This window comes from Aquila chrysaetos, chromosome 10, assembly GCF_900496995.4.
Source record: "Aquila chrysaetos chrysaetos chromosome 10, bAquChr1.4, whole genome shotgun sequence".
Lineage (NCBI taxonomy): Eukaryota > Metazoa > Chordata > Aves > Accipitriformes > Accipitridae > Aquila > Aquila chrysaetos.
The window spans coordinates 2,338,796-2,359,175 of record NC_044013.1 but is presented as its reverse complement, the minus strand read 5'-3'; the positions used below and the strand labels follow the sequence as shown (position 1 = coordinate 2,359,175).

General features: G+C 48.7%; 2 protein-coding genes across 2 annotated transcripts in view; one reads left to right on the top strand and one right to left on the bottom strand.

The window, feature by feature from the left end:
- Positions 1 to 11,017, bottom strand: part of RSRC1 (arginine and serine rich coiled-coil 1) — a 176,350-nt gene extending 165,333 nt beyond the window's left edge. The window contains exons 1-4 of the mRNA XM_030028844.1: positions 10,886 to 11,017; positions 7,177 to 7,301; positions 3,522 to 3,716; positions 824 to 949 (exon numbers count right to left, since the gene is read on the bottom strand). Coding sequence (XP_029884704.1) covers positions 824 to 949; positions 3,522 to 3,716; positions 7,177 to 7,199 — 344 coding nt within the window. The 5' untranslated portion in view covers positions 7,200 to 7,301; positions 10,886 to 11,017. The remainder of the gene's footprint in view (positions 1 to 823; positions 950 to 3,521; positions 3,717 to 7,176; positions 7,302 to 10,885) is intronic.
- Positions 11,018 to 12,512: 1,495 nt separating this feature from the next.
- SHOX2 (short stature homeobox 2) lies at positions 12,513 to 19,633 on the top strand. Its single transcript, XM_030028854.1, has 5 exons — positions 12,513 to 13,166; positions 14,684 to 14,892; positions 17,353 to 17,410; positions 17,500 to 17,588; positions 17,733 to 19,633. The coding sequence occupies exons 1-5, from the start codon at positions 12,890 to 12,892 to the stop codon at positions 17,982 to 17,984; spliced, it is 885 nt and encodes a 294-aa protein (XP_029884714.1). The 5' UTR covers positions 12,513 to 12,889; the 3' UTR covers positions 17,985 to 19,633.
- The last annotated feature ends 747 nt before the right edge of the window (positions 19,634 to 20,380 follow it).

The following is a 20,380-nucleotide window of genomic DNA, read 5'->3' as shown; positions in this document are numbered from 1 at the left end:
TTTGGCATATGAAAAGAACATGTTTTACTAAATTCTTAGTCCAAGTACACAAAATTACCTGGTTGAAGATCTGTAAACACATACCAAAAAAGCTTTGATCTGCCTGATACACTCAAAAATTAATTTAAATTAATTATTAAATGCTAACAGTAATTCTGATATCCAGGGATAAACTTTACTTAAACTTCTTAATTGAAAAATACATGCACACACAAAAATTGAGCTTCTTTTAATTACAAGACTATGAAACAGATTTTATAATACAATTTGCAACATCTGATTAAGATTTAAGTATTTAAATTATGTTTATTATTGAAAATATTCATTTGTCACAATCCAATTTATGAAAAATTTCAGCACCATAGATATCTTTACATATTAAGAAAAATTTGCATAACTAAATACTCATCTCTTTCCAAGGGAAATACAGATGAGAAAATAACAGTTTAGTCTGATCTTCAGGGAGCCAATGTTATGCATGGGAGTTATGGAAAGCAGCAATCAAAAAAAATCCACAAGAAGTTTTCAGATGATTACAGTTAAACCAAGGTGACTTTATTAATGTTTTTTGCACTTGGTCAACTGCAAAATATGTAACTTGTCTTCAAAACCAACTGTTCCACCAGTGTAATGTAAAGATTTAGTACATCAAAAGCACAGCATAAAGATTTCAAATTAGGAAGAGTTCAAGTGACAAGTAGTCCCGACAGTCAGTTGCAACCATTGTTTCTAGTATATTCCAAACTCAGTAACTATAGGGACATTTGAAATGAATGTTTTTACAGTAGAATTAATAATTCTTTTTCCTAGAAAAGAGTCTTACCTTCTTGTTCTACTTTTTGATCTTGATCTTTGAGACCTGTAGGATTTGCCTCTGCCCCTTGATCGGCTACGACTGCGTTTTCTTCTAGAACCATATGAAGAACTACTGCTCGATCTGTGTCTGCGTCTAAAACAAAACCATGCTATTAGTATGCTACTGCTTCTAAAAAACAAACAAACAAACAAACAAACGAGAAAACCAGGACCAAAACCCTAACAGTTTACTTAAAAGGGACATACAAACCTGTGGGTTTTGTATTATGTTGTAGAAGCCTCGAATACCACTATTACACTGTAACAAGTAATTCACATACACACGGGCAATGCCTATCTTAAAGAGCTTATATTCTAACATATACATCCCAAGACAGAAAAAGGGTAGATAGAGAAACAAAAGTTAACTGGTTGGCCTAAAATCATGCAATACCTCAAGGGCAAAGCCAGGAACACAACCCAGCTCCCAATGGTTTGTAGTCCCGTGACCAGCGCATTGGAATTCACTGCCTTTTTACCAACTCTAAGGTTGAAGAAACATTTAGAACCTACATTCTCAGCAGGATTTACACAGAAATACACCATATGGGATGGACTACAACTCCAGCACTAAAAATTAAATTAATAAAATGTTAACTTCTGCATTGCTACTCTATACAATTATTTCCAGTCATACTATGTACATACATAAAATATAAACATAAGAATGTATTCTTAGGTGTGCATAATTTCAAATATTTTATGTATATATACAACCTTACAGATTTCAACTTTCGTAACATGCAATCTTTGTTCTGCTCTGATGCAGACAGACACACACACCCCTTTTTTTAGTACTATTATTAATCAAATAATCAGTGTTAATTTATTCCATTTGAGCTTAGAAGTTTTCTCCTGAGTGCAGCCAGGAGTCAGAAAGGTATCTTCCTTTTCCCCTCCCACCCAACCTGCCCGTTTCATTTATTCAAAGGATAAATTCTTACACACAAAGGAGAAAGGTGGAAGCATAGATACTAAATACATAAATTAAACCAACTAATCCCAAAACTGAGGGGAGGAATACCTTCCAAGTCTCAATCTTAAAATCTCCTCTCTGTCTCCATCTCCCTAACAGCTAACTAAATAACAATTACAATCCCTATGAGAACTTCCATATTTTTGGCCTTTATTAGGTTTGGTTAATATTAAAATATAACACCACGTAGAAACACTTCTGTAATTCAGGATGTAGTCAATGTGGTGTGTGCTTACCTAGCATAAGGGAAAAGGTGCTGTATTATGTACAAGTAGTGCTGCAGTAGTCCAAACTGGAAAAGCTATATAGGTTAACTACTAAAGAACAGGTCTTCATTTGAAAAAGGAATGCCGTGTTCCTGCTAAACAAAGATGAACCACAGCAATCTTGAAGACTGCTGCTTTTGATTCTTAAGGGTCAGGGATAAATCCAGCAGGACCCCAGCGTGTAATAGTGACTTAACTGCCAGGAGCAAATGCCCTAAACTAAGGGCAAAGCAAAGGTGCCAGCCAGATCCTAAAAGCAGACACTTTCGTCTCTTCTGGATTCAATTTAAGTCAACTGGTCTTCGTCCAGACTCTAATCTCCCTTCAAGCTCTGTTTTTATCTGCGAGATAGCCATGCCTGCACTGGACTAAAGAGATTCATAAAGCTGCGTGTCATCAGCATATTGTTGGCATCGAAGCCCATGTCATCTCATTGTGTCCCCTAAGGGCTGTATGTAGATGCTAAGCAGGAACAGAAGAAAGGGGGGATGGAAATGAACAAACAAGAAACCCCCCCACAACCAGCTAACGTGCCCCTCATTGAAACACTCTTCTGCCAACTAAAGAAAGGTTTGTCAGGAGCAGTTGCTAATATATTTACAGGGCAACTAGACACAATGAGTATTTTCCAGCTCCACTTATTAATAAATTGACCACCACCTGTTCAGTTTGACTCCAGGATCACCACAAGTCAGACTGAGAGAAAACCAGGAGAGCGTACCTGATCTAAAAAGGTCAGGTACTGAAAGGGGCCTTTGACGAAGGAAATACAGTGTTAGGTCAAGTGAAAATTGGTAGATATAGCCACATGACCTGTGTTCTCAACACCTGGCTGACTACTGTATTCTTTACACTTAAAAAAATAGCAAGAATAATGGTGAAAACCAGCTGTTGCAGCAAATGTATAGACTGCTGTAAAATCACCCCAAGTCTTTTGATTGAGAAAGTCTACCTTGTTGTCTGGAAGGACCTACTTGGTTTATTACAACAGAAAAAAGTAACAGTGTAAAACTAATTGAATGAAACTACTTTACAAACTGGTGTTAATATATGAGCTATTATATTTCCAAAATGAGATTCCAAATTCATTATTTAGAAGGAGGAGAAAGGAAGTTATTTTAGTTGGCTGGTTTAGTCTGTTTTAACAAGGAAGTTGCCTTTGGATCTGCATATACACTGGTTTTGTATTCTTGGAGGGGGGAGGAAGGTGTTTTGGGTTTTGTGGTGGTGGTGGTTTTGGTTTTTTCTTTAGATGTAAGTGAAAATATTGCCACATCTTCCAAGATTCAGAGCAAACTTTGCTATAAAATTCCAACCTAGAACTGACTACACATTGGATTCAAATGCTTCTAGCTTTCTGCCATAACATGAAAGAGCTCGATTTGTAAGCAACTGCGACAGACAGTAAATTACTACAAATGCACCTTTTCTCATAAGAATGTGAACGAGACTGGAGATCTCGAGACCGCGACCTTGACCTTGATTTCCTTCCAGATTTTTTACGGCTGTACGTTCTGCTGTCTGAGGAGCTACTTGAAGATGAACGCCTGCGGTGTTTCTTTTTCCTTCTGCTTCTGTTCTCTTCTTCTGTGTCCGAGGAACGACGTCCCATTTTTAAGCTACATAAAAACAAAAATTCTAAACTGTAAGAAAGTCTCTTGTCTACATAAAGTTGTTATATATTAAAAAAATAGTGTCTGTGCATAAATAAACAAACATATCATTATACGATTTTAAAAGTCATCATGTGAATAGAAAATCTGGCTTCCATGCAAAAATAAAAATCAAGATTTTAATATAAGACATCAACAAATTCACGTTACCAAGTAACTTGAAATTTACACTGTCAGCAAATCTGAATTAATTTATTATGGTATCAACTATTTGTTGTAAATTTTCACAAAAGATATTTCACAACCATTTAAACAGATAAACGCACTGATAAAATCATTTCTACATCAGAACATATTTTCATTTTAGCTTATTTTTACATTTTTGCCTTAGATATTAATTTTTCAGAAATTTGGGGAGTAATGTACAAGATACTTCTAATATCTGATATTTCACTTTAAGATGCTAGGCAATCAGTAGTACAGCATCTTTAATATGTTTAATTTGCAGTTATAAATGAAGATCCATAATATGTACACAACAATGGAATGCAGTCTATTGATTTCAGCTACTGATGTGACTCACTCAATGTCTTTTTAGGTTCTGCAATTTAAATATTGTACATTTTTGTCCTGCTTGTCAAAATTAAAACATGCATTGAGAAAAAAATTCTAGGAAGTTATTTTTAAATTAATTTAAACTAGAGCTAGGTTGATTTTGATTCTCAGTTTAGATCCACTCAACTTTAAATTGCTTTATTCCAAAATCAGACCTATAAATACTGAATTTCAGAAATATGTCTTGCTTGCCAGTCTGTTTGCTTGGACAACGTTTACAGACTTTGATATCAGATTTGAAAAAAAATGGGGGGTGGGGAAGCTTGCCATTTATTAATCGTTGCAAAGACTATCATCTTCATTTGCAACTCCCAAGAGATCAGTTTCATTGCTTCACAATTAAAGAATTGTTGTATTTCTTAACTTTCCAGGCTGCAAAAACTGCATAATGCTTTAAAACTATTTTTCTGTCCCAGCAGTATCAGCTCTGTCCACCCAAGACTTCAAGACCCCTCTTCACACACACTTCAGCTAATGGCAGCTAGTAACAGCCCTTCTTCCCAAGAACAAACAGTTATTTCAAGGCTCCCTAGCTACTTCTGCCCTGGGAAAACAGGAACTCATAATTCTTTAACGTTCATATCAACAGCTAGATCACAGATATATTTTGCCACAATATCACCTGTCTTTAATCAACACTGAAACGTTACAGGTCCTCATATTTCTAGCATAAACAGGTTGAATTTGTTCATTTTCTGCATACAAACTTTTGCCCTTCCTCACACCTTTTACCACCTAGGCAGCAGACCCTAATCTCCAGGGTAAAGATTGAAAACAGAACAAAAGAGAAATTCACCACTAAGTACGTTTATGCTTAAATTCACAGAAGGTTTACATGTGAATACAAGTCTTGATTACGCTAGGCCTTCTGGTCAAAATGCATGATTGAGCAAAAAAAACATGTTTAGTTCCACAGTCTCTTAAACCTACATTTTTACCCTCAAGTTCCCAAGACAGCTAAAACTGTTCTGCACACGATCATACTTGCTACAGTCCTACAGTGGTATACCTAAACACCCAAGCAGGCACGGGATTTGCAAAGTCAGGGTACTGTGACCAACCTTCCCACGGGAGCCTTTTGGGTAGCTACATTCAAAGTACAATAAATATACAGACAATGCTGCATTTGACAGAATTTGAAGATTATGTCAGAGATGCAGGTTTGCTTTCAGATTGAGACACACTCCTCCCACGCTGCTGAAGCTCATCCTAAGGACTGCCAGACCCCTGGAGCCAGGGCGAGGAAGCTACAGCGAGCACAAGTCAAGAGTCAAAGGAACATCCTCCTGGAAAGGGCCAAGTTCTGGACCTGGCATCTACTTCAAGGAGAGTTTCCATATTTTACCCAACAGTTGTTTAAGGTAAAATACAAGGCAGTCCCTTAAGTACCTGGATTTTCTTTGATGTTCACTAGAGTTCACTCACTGCCACAATCAAAACAGTAGGTACGTAAACTCATTCCTATGTAGCCAAATCTCTGTGGACTGCAGACGGCTCTTCGGCACGCAACTCGGAGCTATCAGTTCCACTCCTGCAGCCAGGAGTGCCTACAAATTAGCCGTTACTAAGCTTTGCTGCAGCAAATCCCTCTACGTATTTACTTCACTTCTCAATAGTTTCTGTTTTCAGCACTTTAGAACTGGTCCTTCAGCTAACAATCTAAACAAAGCATTTTTGAAATATTCAACTTAAAACAACAAATCTCTGTGCACCTAAACCAGCAGAATTTTTAGGAGGATAAACTGCTATGCACGAGAATTTCTTTTTTAAACAAAGTTATTTCTACCATCTTACTAAAGGTATTCTGCACAGATTTTGAAAAAGACAGAGGCAGTACTTTACAGACTATTTTATCTCATTTAAGGAACCAACACTTTAATTTACAATTCTGTAGAGGAATGCCAATTTATATCAATGCACCATCTTGTGCAGTCATTTTATTTTTTTCCCCTCATAGCAAAAGATTTACAGAGCTCCAAGGTACTAACAGTTATTGAACAGTAACCTAAAGCTCTTCAAATATATACTGATAGAACAATCTTCAAATGAACATGAACCTGAATCTCAAAATAAGCAGAACTGCTCAGAAAGATGAAACTACGACACACAGATTTTAAGTTAAAAGCTCACAGACCACAGCTCATGACAGCAAGATTAATGAAAGAGACCAGAGAAACAAAGAGTACAAAAGACATTTCTGCTGAGATATTCACCACTTGACGTGGATATCATTATGAGCCAGAACATTACACTTCAACATATATATCGTCTGTTGTTTAACTTCCTTTTTTTGCTATCAGCTTTCTTCCCCATTTGGACATATAACTGGATTAAGAAACCCACAAAACCAGTGAAACATATTATGTAAATCTCAATTTTGTGTCTTCAGGACCAAAGAACAGCTACATGCCATGGCCCTTCTCTATTACAGGACAAGCCCTACAGCATACGTGCATATCCTTGAGCCTCAGGAGCTCCAGGAGCACTGGGTTTACCATGGATGAGCTACAGGACAAAGGCACATGGGTGACTGATGCCCTGCACATTCTAGAGTTTCCACTGGAAAAGAGGTTGCCAGAAGCAGACTGTTGATCCTGGAACAATTTGTGCAGCTGAGTCCTAGTAGGTGTCTCCTACTGGCATATCTTGGAAGTACACAGGCGACAGACAACTTTGACAGGCCCTATCTTTCACCGCGGTCTTTAGACCATCCCTTCAGTACATGACAACCATTTTCCTGCAAAGACACCTCTTCTAAACACAGCACTTGAGAGTAGTCAATTATCGAGACCTGTAACAGGTTAGCATCCTTCCTCACTACTGCCTACTCCCTCCATTCTCCTGAACAGACCTGGGAAAAGGGATTGCCAGCATTGATTGATCACACCAGCTGAAGCCTGATGGACGGAAGAGTCGTTCTGGTGGGTCAGCAGTGGTCCATATACCATTTCCACAAACAGGACTGTATAAAAGCACCTACAGATCACAGAAGAGAACTAAGATCACTCAGAGAACCTTAATTAGCAAAATAACAGGGGGGAGGGGGAAGAAAAGGCAAACAGAAAAAATTAAGACTCATTACATGGCATCATATGCTGAATCTCATGGGGTTTTCCTACCTGGCTACTTCTGTACAAAGTCTGCAGATCCACCACAAGGACTTGTACCATAAACAGAGTGACATAAGTGAGTTCACCCTTATAGCTATGGGGAATCCCATTTTTAAGGCTCCTTACCCTTACTTCTCAGGCAGAAGCAGTATGAATTTGCAATAGGAGATATGCTTCTGCCAACTCCTCTATGTGTAGACACTGTGGACGATGCAGCTCTCAATGCCTGGCAAGGCACAAGAGGCAGCAGTAGGCTTTTATCCTGACTATGGAGCAATACTAGGAGGAGGAGGAAAAGGCACATTAACAGGCACCAACAGCAAATGAACGGTTTCAGATGACCTTAGAACCAGGGTTACATCCCAGGCGTCCATGGGGAGACAGTCTTCTGACCATTACATCAGTGAGGCTCACTCTTTTCCATCACCCAGCCCCAACCTTCCCCCTGCGTGGTTCTCATCCACTCTTAGCATATTCCCTCACCCACTTCTGAATTTAGATCAACCTACTCTGGTCAAACACCAAAGGAACACTGAGAATTCAGAAGATGCTGTCTCAAGATATGAGGACCCACAACAGCTACATGGAAACTCATGCTGATGCCTGAGCTGGAACACAACATCAAATGAATCAGCTACTAAAGTATTTTTGAAGGCTCTAGTGAATGCCTGTGAACTTCAACATTTTGAAGGCTTGCAATTTTGTCTGAAATCGAACAGCTTTTCAATAGGATGACTAACAGCTGGACCTGGAAAATTTTAAGTCCCCATTCTGGAGCACAGGCATGTTGAAGTACCTAAAAGACACGTCTCCAGGCCTTTGGTTTTTTTAACAGTTAATTTTTGTTTAAGTCTTGTTTCTGAAAACTGATGCTGCAACACTTTGGTTGAAATGAAAACAAAGTGCATACTCTCATACATGCGTTTTGCCAAGAGAAAACATCAACATTAAAAATTTCAAACCAACTACTTACATTTGGCAAAGTCATAAACAGTGTTTTCAAGCTCACCTGCAAACAGCTAAGTAACCTCCCACCCTGCATTTAAAAATGTAAAGAAAACATAGATGATGTAGGAAACGGACTTCTCTAGAAAACTCTATTCAAAGAGAGTCAGGTACACTTTAAAACGTAGTAAGAAGTATACACGCATTGACCTGACCTCGTTCAAACTTGTATCATAGATGTTAGAATTATTTCAAGAGTGCAATACATATTTTCAAACATGAGTTTCAAACTATTACTGTATTTACTGTAGATTGTAAGAAAACAATATTGTTTGGTTATTTTTAATCAGAAGCTGTTATCCAGCAAACATTACTGCAGCAGACTGCACCTTGAGCACAGCATCCGCTTAAACAATACAATCTTTAGTTACCATCATCATCTAGAAGTGACAAAGACAAAATAACCTCCACATTTGTTCAGCATCAAATCCAAACAATTTATGCTTGTTAGTTACCAAGAAACTTTGATTATAACTAACTTGCAATAATCACTAACCACCTGCGCTGTTTATGTAGCATCTCTACAAACAAGATCCTTTAAGAAATTATAACCGCTTAGACGGGCACCGATGAAAAACATACTGCAACCATCTCTGTATCCCCTTCTTTCCTGCTGAACTGTGCAAGTCCATCTTTAAGAAAGAATCAACAAGTCAGGATGAGATGCTATGTGAGCTTCAGCCAGGAAACAAGGCTAACTGAAGTAAAAATTATTCTAAGTCCTCAACAAACATGCTCACTAGCTAATACACAGGAGTCACAGTGTGACTAATGGCAGCGCTGCTCCCCAAAAAAGGCAAACCACAAACAGGCAGAGGGTAGAAGTCCCTCTCAGATAGCTTCTGTGTGTCTACAGATCAAAGACTGTCTTTGCAACTACCCCCAACAAGCTTGTAGTTATGTGGAAACTGCCCCTGCTCTACAGTTCAGAAAAAGTACTCTCAGTAGAGGAGGAGATTTGATCAGAAAAGAGAATAAGGTGGCTGTTCTTATGAGGGCAGCAACCTGAATTGTTGTCGTTGGTTTGATATACTTATCCAGTGGTGACTCTTTCCCTTAGCCAAGTTTCCAGATCACTGCAGGAGGAACACCTGAATCACATCTACCAGAGAGCTACCATCACTGGTTACCTCAGAAGTCTAGAGATCACAGAATCCCAGGAATTCAGTTACTTTCTTACAATCTCTCCCATAGGGGCAAGAATCCACAGACACCAAACATACCAGAACACTGCCTTCTGGTTACATAAAAGATGTCCTCTTTGATAATTACGTCAACAGTATTTTTCAAAATCATTAATTTTGAACTTGAAGGAAGTTTGCCTCAATTCAAAATCATGAATGAACCATTTACTTATAATAACAGTATTCCTTAATTCAGCTTCAAATCTTTAGATTCCAAAGTGCAGGAAAAACTAGGCTCAGGGAGACACCACATGCCCGTGCCCATCCAGGACACCAACAGCAAAGTGGAGAATCAAAACAAGTTCTCAAACCCTGGTACGATGCTCATGTACTAAGAGACTACCTCCAGAAGCCATCTTTTGCTCAGTAAGCCTTAATTCTACAAACTGGCCTTCCACCACGTGAAGGCAGCAAGAACTACAAACGTTCCTATTTTAGGTCAACGCAAGTAAGTTCACTAAGTGCATTAGTTGATCAGCATTTCTTCCAAGTAACCAACTTTCAGAATAAGCTTACAGATCAACAAAGTTTATCTGAACTTGGTGATGCAACTTTTGGTATTTCTTGATCTCAAGTTCTACCTACCTTCCTCACTCATGGGGTACAGGATCATGCTAAACTGCTAAAAATAACATGTTTAAGATTTGTCCCAGATCATTAGAACAGATAAACTGCTCAAAACAAGTTTCATTCACGTCGGGAAAAAAAAGTAGCACCCAGAATTGTCTTTAGCTGAAACGTAAAATGAAAATACCTAAAACGACTGCTGCCAGAAACGGCGCATCAGACGCGGAAAAAAGAACCATCGCGTACCTTCTTTGCCCACGCTTTCACAGACCGAGAGCTGGGAAAGTAAGCTTCTACACAAATCATTTCCCCTCACCACCCCGAGAACCAAAAGGTAAGGGCGGCTGCCGGGGACAGCAACACCCACCGCAGGCACTGCGCGCTGCCCGCTCACACACACCGACCACTCCTACGACAGACGGACCCCGCCGGAGACCCGGCGGCCGGGGCGGGAGGCCCGGGAGAGGAAACAAACCGCAGCGTTTCCACACCCGGAGCCGCAGGACCCGGCGGCCGGGCCCCGCAACCCGGCGGCGGCCAGGCCGCGGCGGGCTCCCGGCGTTGTCATGGCAACACCGGGCAGGCCCGGCCCGGGGGAGGATGAGCAGCAGGCCGCAGGGCGCACCCGGCGTCCCGCAGCGGCCTGCCCTGTCCCTGCTGGGGCTGGGCTCGCCGCCGGGCCCCACCACGTTACCTGAGCGGCCGGAGCAGCCGAGCCGAGCCGAGCCGAGCCGGGCCGGGCCGGGCCTAGCCGGGCCGCGGGAGCGAAGGCGGCACCGGGCCGCGGCTGCCTGTTTGAGCTCAGCGCCTTCCTGGGCGGCGGGCAGGCATCAGCAAACGAGCGCCGAGTTCATCCAGGCGGCCAGGCAGCGCCGCCGAGCGCCGAAGAATCGATGCGGCGCTCTCGCCTCCCCCGGCGGGGCGAGCCCTCCCCACGCGTGACGGGCGGCGAGGGGCGCGCGGCCGGTGCCGGGGTCGCCGCTACCCACCGGCGGCTGCAGCGTGTTCCACGGCGCCTTGTCCGGGCGCAGCGTGGTGACCACCGCAACGACTTACCGGCACCTTGCCGCTGCGGTCCGCGCCCCCCCCCCCCCCCGCCACGGGTGACGGGGCTCCGCGGCGGCGCGGGGAGAGCGGCGCGGAGCGTTTGTCGTTTTGAGCTCGGAGTGATTAAGGGAGGGTTGGGGGGGGGGGTCGGTGTTTGCCGGCACTGACAACCGCCCCCGCGGCCGAAGGGGGGGGGCAGCGTTCCCCCCGCGGCGTGGGCACCGCGGAGGGGCCGGGCTGTGCCCCCGGGGGAAGGGATGGCCCCAGCCGCGGGGGGGGGGAGCGCGTCCCGGTCCGCCTCCCGCCCAGGCGGGCCGAGGTCAGCCTCCGCCGAGCGACGGGCGAGAAACGCAACGAAACGATCGAACCCCCTCCGCTTAATTCTTGTCTTTGGACGAATTCGGTTAGTTTAACGCGAGTTTCCGAGCACGCGCTCCCCGCCACGGGAATCGCGAAGCGTTGCGTGGGGAGAAAAAGGAAAACACCGGGATGGAAGAGCCGCTGGCGGGCATCTTTCCCGGCCGCCAGCACGGGGCCGGTCTCTCTCCCGTCGGGATCCCGGTCCACCCGCGGCGGAGCGGGACCGGTTCACGGGCGGCGGGACCCGCTCTGCCGCCTGCGACGGAGCAACGGTAAAAAAAAATCGTTGCCTACCGCGGCCGAGGCGTGGGTAATTGGAGCTGAAGAAATGCTAATTCCATCCTCGATACCGTACCCGCTCGAGTAAATAAACGCTCTTTTACGTAAAGTCGCCTTTCCGAAGGTCAAATGAAAAATCAATAAATAAGCAAGAGTTAAACAATTTTGAATAATTTATTAGAGCCCTAGCAAAGGTGTGCGGGAGGCGACTTCTGTCAACAAAACCGCTCTCTTAATGGGATTTCAACGACAAAGGAGAAACAATATTAGCAATAAATACCGTAATTCGCTCTAATCTGATGCCTCGATTCGCCCTGTGAGAAAACCTTAACGATAACGGCGGTATTTGTCACTGTCAATTAACCGGGAATTTATTTGCTGGATTTGCCCGTCCACGGAGCAACTTTTCCCGGCTCCCCCGCTCAGCGCCCGGCGGGGTGCGGGGAGTGCTGGGCCCCCCCCCCCCCCCTCCGCGGCCGCGGGGGGGGGGGGGGCGGCCCCGCACTCCCCGCACCCCGCCGGGCGCTGCGCGGGCGCGGATCCTGCGCACCCCCCCATCTCCCCCCCCCTTCTCCTCCCGCCCTTGGCCACTCCCCCGCAGCTCCGGCCCCCTCTCCCGCGCCGCGTTCGCCCGCGGGACCTGGCGTACGGGCCGTCGCCTAATTAAATTAATTAGGGCGCGGAGCGCGGTATAGGGCGGATCGAGCGGTGCCCTGGCCGCAGTGCCCCGCGGCAGGGCGGCGTAAAGCGGGCGGTGGAGAAGGGGGTTTCATTCAGAGAGCTCCGAGGGGAGGTAATTCGCCGGGAACAAGGGGCAGGCTTTGCAAAGTATAAATAGTGCCACTTCAATCGCGGCGGCTCTATCAGACCCCGAGAGCCCTGCACGTCGGGCGGCACGGTACGGTAACGGTAACGGTAACGGTACGGCTCGGTACGGCCCGGGGCGCAGCCGCCGCCCGCCCCGTGGATGCCCACCCGGGGAACCGGGGCAGCGCGCCCCTGAGCCGCGGCCATGGAGGAGCTGACGGCGTTTGTCTCCAAGTCGTTTGATCCCAAAGCGAAGGAGAAGAAGGAACTCATCACCTACCGCGAGGTGCTGGAGAGCGGGCCCCTCCGAGGCGGCGGCGGAGGAGGAGGAACGCGGGACACCGGCGGAACCGCGGCGGAACCGGGCCGCGACGAAGCGGGCAGCCCCGCGGCGCGGGTGGGCGGCGGGCGGTCCCCGCCGCGGGAGCCCGACGCCGCCGCCGAGAGAGCCGCCGAGGCGGCCACCCCCAAGCTCAGCGACGGTAACGGCGGCACCGGGGGCTCCCCCGTCTTTCCTTCCCCTCCTTCCCACACGCATCCCCCCCCCCCCCACGCTCCCCGCTCCCTCCCTCCCCCGTCGGGGTCGGTAACGCGCGGAACGGAGGCGGGAGCGGGCGAGACGGCCGGCGGTCGCGGGTGGAAGGGGCTCGGCAGCGGCAGCGCCCGTGGGGAGGCTGCGATCGGCGTTAACGGGCGGCTCGCCACCTTTTCCCAGTTCCGGGAAACAGGCGGCCAGCCTCGAAGTTTACATTAAAATATCTAAAGAAGCGTTTAACTTGCTCATAACACGATCTGTTCCTGTTTAGCATCCCACGGGAAGCCGCGCTGACAAACGAAAGCCCGGCCACGCGGGCCCGCTTCGTTCCCCCGCGGGTCTCGGCGGCGCGGACACGCGTGGGGCCGGGCCGCCCCGCCGCCGCCTCTCAGCCCCGTCTCCGCTGCCGGGCGGATTTCTTCCCAAACGCCCCGTGGTTTTTCCGCGCTTCTTTTTTTTTTTTTTTTTTTTTCCACGCCGGGGCCATGGTATGGCGGTGCCGGTACCGGGGCCGCCCGCCGCTGTCGGTAGCGGCGGGAAGGCAACCGGGGCCGCGCCGGCGGAGCGGCGGAGCGGTTTCCCCGTGGCTGCGCGGGGACCCGCGGTTCGCTGCCGCTCTTTTGTTCGGACAAGCGGTTGCCGGCGGAGCGGAGCGCGGCCGGGAGCATCCCCGGGAAAGGGCTAATAAATAAATTTGCGTTAACGAGCGGGGCGCGGGGGGGGGGGGGGGGCAGCCGGGGCAGGGCCGGGCGGGCAGCCCCCGCGACGCGCAGGTCCCGCGGGGGTCCGCGCAAGGGGACATCCCCCCCATCACCACCCCCCAGCCGTCCGGCCTGGGACGCGTCTCCGGCAGAAAAAAAAAAAAAGAAAAAAAATAAAACAACGAAAATAAAAAAGCCGGGAGAGAGAGCGGGCGCGGGGCGCGGAGGGACCGCGGTGACCGGCGGAGAGCCACCGGCGACCTGTTGCTGCGCTTCCCCCCGGGGGGCAAGGGGGCTGCAGCCCTCCCGCTGGCCGGCTTCGGTGCGGATCCTCCGGGCTGCGGCCGGGGTGCGGGAGGCGGCCGGCCGGGCCCCCCCCCCGCCCCGTTCCCCGCCGCCAGCGGTTACCGGAGCCGAGCGGCGGCGGGGCCCGGAAAGGCAGCGGCCGAGGCGGGCGGGCCTAGCGCGGCCCGGGCGTTTAGGCCCCCGCTCCCGGCTGCCCCAGCCGCGGAGGGGGGGGGTTGAGGGGTTGGGGGGGCTCCCTCCCTATTCCCCCCCCCCGGTTCCCTCCCGGTTCCCCCCGGGTGCCCGCGTCGCGGAGGGGAGCGGCGGGCCGGGGGGGGGGGGGGGGGTGGATGAGCTCCGGCGTCCCCGCTGCCCCCCCCCCCCCCGGCCCCGGTGCTGGCACCCTGGGCAGCCCCCCCGCCTCCCCGGTCCCCCGTGCCGGCCGCCCCGCCTGTCTGACTGCCTGTGTCGTGCCCAGTCTCCCCAGAGCTGAAGGACCGCAAGGAGGATGCGAAAGCAATGGAAGACGAAGGGCAGACGAAAATCAAGCAGAGGAGGAGCCGGACGAATTTCACCCTGGAGCAGCTGAACGAGCTGGAAAGGCTTTTCGACGAGACCCACTACCCGGACGCCTTCATGCGGGAGGAGCTGAGCCAGAGGCTGGGGCTCTCCGAGGCCAGGGTGCAGGTAGCCGAGCCGTGCCAGGCTGCGGGGATGCGTGGGTGCCCGTGGGCGTGGGTGTGCGCGCACGGTGGAAGGGGCCAGCTCGGTAAAAAAGCCGGTCCCCGCCGCTCCTGACACAGGCTGTCAGAGCGAGGATGGGGGGTCCCCGCGCAGAATTGCGCCCGGCAAATCCGTAAAACTGCCACCCCCCCCCCCCCCGAGCTTTCTGGTGGCTTGACTCCTTGCAAGTCGTCCCCCCCTGCCCCTCGCTCTGTCGCATTTTATTTAATCTCTGCGTTTATTTCATCTCTGCCTCGGCGAGAGCTACAATGGCTATTTTGTTGGCGTGGGCTGCGGTCCCTCTCCGGGCTGCTCCTGGCGCAGGGCTTACCGGGCGGACGTACCAATTAACTTTATAGATGTAGTGACCATAAACTAAATTAGGAACTGCTAAGTGCAAAAAAATTTACAGCCCGTTTCTCGTCATAGTTCTTAAATCTTGAGGGAAGCGGCACGAAAACTGAGCGAAGTGCACAGACCGGCTTTGTTCGGATTTATGAAATACAAAAGTCTGGGATAAAACCAGGCTATTTTAAGCGTTCTCGCGTACCGAGAAGCCACGGCTTCCTTTGATTTAACCTGCGCCTTTAACCTCGGGCTGCCCTCCCAAAGTTTTTCCGAATCGGTTCCTGGGCTGGTTTCTGCGAGTTTTGTCGGGATGAGATGAAGAGTGAGGAAGGGTCCGGGCTTCGCCCGGCTGGGGAGGAAGGCAGCTCCTCAAATGAGAACAAATGTAGCTGCTCCGGTGTATTTCCGTTCTAATAATAAAAGAAGAGAAAATGATGGTCATTATTTGTTTGAACACATGGAGTAGTTTTAGGCCCCTAACATCTGCAGCTGGCAGAAAGTATCGCTGTAACAGATACTCCCCCTCAATCTTTGTGCTCGTAGGCCACCATCTGCACCGAACTATGCGCACAATCCTTGTGGGGTTTCCCTGCATCTTGTAATAGGGTAAGGACAGAAACAGAGCGGTCACGTTGAACCGAAAAAGTAATAATAGGCAGCTTTTGTCATCACAGCCTGACCCACCGAAAACAAAAAAAAAAAAAAAAAAAAAGAGCCTTCATTTTCCCGCTCCCCCGTTTTTCCGCCGAGGCGGCCGCCTCTTTACGCCCAGCAAATCTTAACAAAACCAAACCAAACAAAGTTGCAGGGCTTCAACTTGGCTATGAAAAATGTAAAAGGGAGGTGCTTCCTTCTGCTGGCTGTTTGCTCGACAAAGAACGCGGCGGCGGCGGGGCATAATCCGCGCTCCCATTATGCCAAATCGCAGGGTGCATAATAACTTTTGGAGATTTACATAGATTAAACCCATTCCCTTTAAATCGTTCCGGAAAACGCTTTGCAATAATATTTTGCCTCGCATCTGCACTAATTTGTAAATTATGGAATGTGCGTTTCCACGGGAGGCTGAGGGCGAACATGGCTGTTGGGCAGATTTTCCTTGGCTGAAGTAAATGACAGGGCGGGGGAAATTCACATTTATATTTGTCTCTTCAAGTAAGACCTCAAAAAAGAAATTTTTTTTTTTTTTTGGCCGTGGGGAAAGGATGGCTTGGTGGATGTGGCTTCTGAGATGCGGTGCAGAGGTCTGTCTTTAAACAGGAATGTTTTAAGGCGAGCTCTCCCTCCTTCCCTCCCTCCCCTCCCCTCTCTTCTCTAAGCAAGCAGAACTTTATTCTGGAAATTCATTTCAACAATTCCAATATTAAAAGTATGTTCTTGTCTAATGCGCAGCCTTTTCTGTGGAAGCAAATTAGATTATCATGATAATGAGACAATTATTCCGCTTCCGTGCTACACTCCACCGCACAGAGGAGCAGAGAAATTCTAAACTTCTTTGTAGCAAAGCTTTTGTGACAGTAATTACACACACACACACACACACACCCCGCCAAAGGAAAAAAAAAAGTGAGTCATTAAACTCTTTGGTGTTTAGTTTTTCTTGAAGATAAAGCTAATTAATTTATTTATTAATGAGCACGATCTTCTCAGGCCTGGCAGTGCAAACGTCCAAACCCATTATCGCCAGTTAGTATTAGATATCAGGGGGCGATTTAGGTCTGTTGGGACCCTGAGGTGGAAAGACGAAACCGGGGCTCGGAAAGTAATTTCTCTGCAACGAGCACTCTGCGAAGGTCGATTTTCTGTATGTTTTGACTCTTTTTCCCTTGCCTTTCGCGTTTCGGAGCTGACGAGCGGGGGCTGCCCGGGAGGAGGGAGCCCAGCCGGGTTTCTTTGTCTGCCGGTTTGGGGTTTGTTTTGTTGTTTTGGGTTTTTTTTTCAGTTCTCGGTGGGTTTAATTATTTTTTTTCCTTGGCGCTTCGCGTCCTCCCCACGGCGGTGCCAACGCGGCCGTGACACCCCTGTGCCCCCCCGCCCCGTGTCCCGTCCCCCCCCCCCCCCGCCCTCTCCCCGCAGGTCTGGTTCCAGAACCGAAGAGCCAAATGCCGAAAGCAAGAAAACCAACTCCACAAAGGTACTTGGGGAGGGGGTGATGCGGGGGTTTGGGGGGGGGGGGGGGTGTCTGCCCCTCCCTGACCGCCTGCCGCTGCCTCCCTCCCGCAGGGGTGCTGATCGGCGCCGCCAGCCAGTTCGAAGCTTGCCGGGTGGCCCCGTACGTGAACGTGGGCGCGCTGCGGATGCCCTTCCAGCAGGCAAGTGGGCGGCGGTGGGGTCGCGGGTGGAGTGGGGGGGGACGGGGACACGGGACAGAGAGACGGACGGACTAGACGGAGGGACACGCGGGACCGCGGCGGGCGGGTGGGTCGCTGCCACGCCGCCGCCCTTCTTCCCGGCAGGTTCAGGCGCAGCTGCAGCTGGACAGCGCCGTGGCCCACGCACATCACCACCTCCACCCGCACCTGGCCCACGCACCCTACATGATGTTCCCCGCGCCCCCCTTCGGGCTACCGCTGGCCACCCTGGCCGAGTCCGCCTCCGCCGCCTCCGTGGTGGCCGCCGCCGCCGCCGCCAAGACCACCAGCAAGAACTCCAGCATCGCCGACCTCCGCCTGAAGGCCAAGAAACACGCCGCCGCCCTGGGGCTGTGACCGGGCTCGCTCGCTTTTTTTTTTTTTTTTTTTTTTTTTTTTTGTTTTTGTTTTTAAATAGAAAAAAAAGGGGAAAAAAGGAAAAAAAAAAAAGACGAGGGAGAGGAGAAACTGACGGGAGATATATACTTATTTAAAGAATTAGAGGAACTAGACGCGCAGCTGGGAAGTTCACAGGTTTTGAAACTGACCTTTTTCTGCGAAGTTCACTTTAATACGAGAAATTTGATAAGAGAGGCGGGCCTCCTTTCACGTTGCATCAGATACTTGAGTTTAACAACCACGTCTGGAATAGCGACAAAAAGAAGAGAGAAAGACGACAACGAAGAGGGGAAAAAAAAAAAAAAAAAAGGGGAAAAAAAAAAAGAGACAATGATTTCTCTGCGAATTTCTAATGGGAAACTGTCCGGGATACTTCCTCCAGCAGCATTCCGGCTTGCATGTATTTGTATTTCATTGATGGAGTCCTTTGATTCACTTGCACTTCACCCTCATCTTTAGTAGAAAAAAAACAAAACAAAACAAAACAAACAAACGTGGCTGGGTTCTTTCTCTTTTAATCTTGGAGGGAAGCAGAAAGAGAGAGGGAGATCAAGCACTACCTTTTCCACTCTTAAATCTTTGTTGGTCGTTTGCTGTCCCACCTCTGAAATAAAAGGGAGCGGAAAGCATCAGGAGAGCGGAGCGTGCCTCCCTTTGCCGGGTCTCTCTTGTCCTGAGGGCAAAAACAAAAGAAAAAAAAAAAAAAAGAAAAAGAAAAAAAAAGAGTATTTAATTCCCAACCACCACTTTACACAACGGCAAATTCCAATAAGAGGTACTGGGTACATGTAAAATATGTTGATACACACGAACAAAGTTTATTTTGGCTATAACTTGTGAATTGATAGTTGACTGTCAAACATTTACATTTTATCTCATAAAGGTGTATCTATTCACGTAATCTTGTGATTTTTTTTATTATTATTATTATTTGAAAGACGTATAGCTATTTAACCTGGGGTACCTTGCAGTCGGTGATTGTTATCCCAGTTTGCCATCAGACCCTCATGCTTATTGCCAAGACAGAGGGAAAGCTCTTCTACGCGAACTTTGGTATGGATGGGCTTTGTATCTATTTGTTCTCCATGAAAACAAAATTATTTATATTGACCATATTTTTTCTAGTGTATTTTAAGTTATTTAAAAAAGGGGGGAAAAAAAAAGAAAAAAGATGCTGTTATTTCATTACATTTGTTGTCAGTACAATATATTTTGTTTCACTCAGGTTTGCTTCACCTTTTTTAGTCCATTTTCGACGTCACGAATTTCAATAAGTGCCAAGTAATGAATTTAAGACACTTTGCGACCTATTGACTGACAAGGGTAACGTTTTAGTGGACGGCTTCACGTCACTTCTGGTACTGTTAATATTAAATCGTCGGTGATATTGTTTCTTTTCTGTGTTTACACCTTCTGTAGAGCTCGCACGTTTCTTTCTGCTCCGTAGAAATCGCGACAAACCGATAGCACGACGAGGAAGCACCGCTCACCTCTGCGCATCTTTTGTTACCACTTTATATGAGTTTTCCTGAGTTTCGGCTTCACAAAACTTAACGCGGCGTTTTGGTTTGGCTTTCTTTTGAAGAAAAATAGACCGGTGGAAGTTATATAGCAATTGTGTCTTTACAAGTTCTGTCAAGTTCCCTCAGGTAATAAAATCGAGGAAAGTCTTAACGGCTCAAAATATTTTCCAGGGAAGGAACAGGGGGAATTTGCACTGCGCAAAATCCGCAACTCCCGCCGCCGCCCGCCTCCCTCCTCGCTCCGGGACCCGGGGCCGAGCCCGCACCCCGCTCCCGGGGCCGCCCGGGGCCGCCCGGACCCGCCGTGCCGCGGCGGAGCGGCCGCAGCGTCCCGCTCCCCACCGGGAAGCCAGCCGCCAGCCCCGTCCCTCCCCGCCATGGCCGCCCGCGCAGGGCTCCGCTTGGCGCCAATTCCTCCACGCCGTGCCCGGCGGGACGCCTCGGTCCTGCCGAGGGTTCCGTGAGGAAAGGGCGCCCGCCACGGCGGTCCCTGTGAGGGGACGGCGCCCGCCATGGGGCTTCTTGTGAGGAGAAGGCGCCCGCCACGGCGGTCCCTGTGAGGGGACGGCGCCCGCCATGGGGGTTCTTGTGAGGGGACGGCGCCCGCGATGGGGGTTCTTGTGAGGAGAAGGCGCCCGCCACGGCGGTCCCTGTGAGGGGATGGCGCCCGCCACAGGGGTTCTTGAGAGGGGAAGGCACCCGCCGTGGGGGTCCCTGTGAGGAGAAGGCGCCCGCCATGGGGGTTCTTGTGAGGAGAAGGCGCCAGCCATGGGGGTTCTTGTGAGGAGAAGGCGCCCGCCACGGCGGTCCCTGTGAGGAGAAGGCGCCCGC

Coding starts and splice junctions, on each gene's coding strand:
- SHOX2 (XM_030028854.1), top strand. CDS start 12,890: ATGGAGGAGCTGACGGCGTTTGTCTCCAAGTCGTTTGATCCCAAAGCG. Junction 13,167..14,683: donor CACCCCCAAGCTCAGCGACG/GTAACGGCGGCA, acceptor TGTCGTGCCCAG/TCTCCCCAGAGCTGAAGGAC. Junction 17,589..17,732: donor TGCGGATGCCCTTCCAGCAG/GCAAGTGGGCGG, acceptor TCTTCCCGGCAG/GTTCAGGCGCAGCTGCAGCT.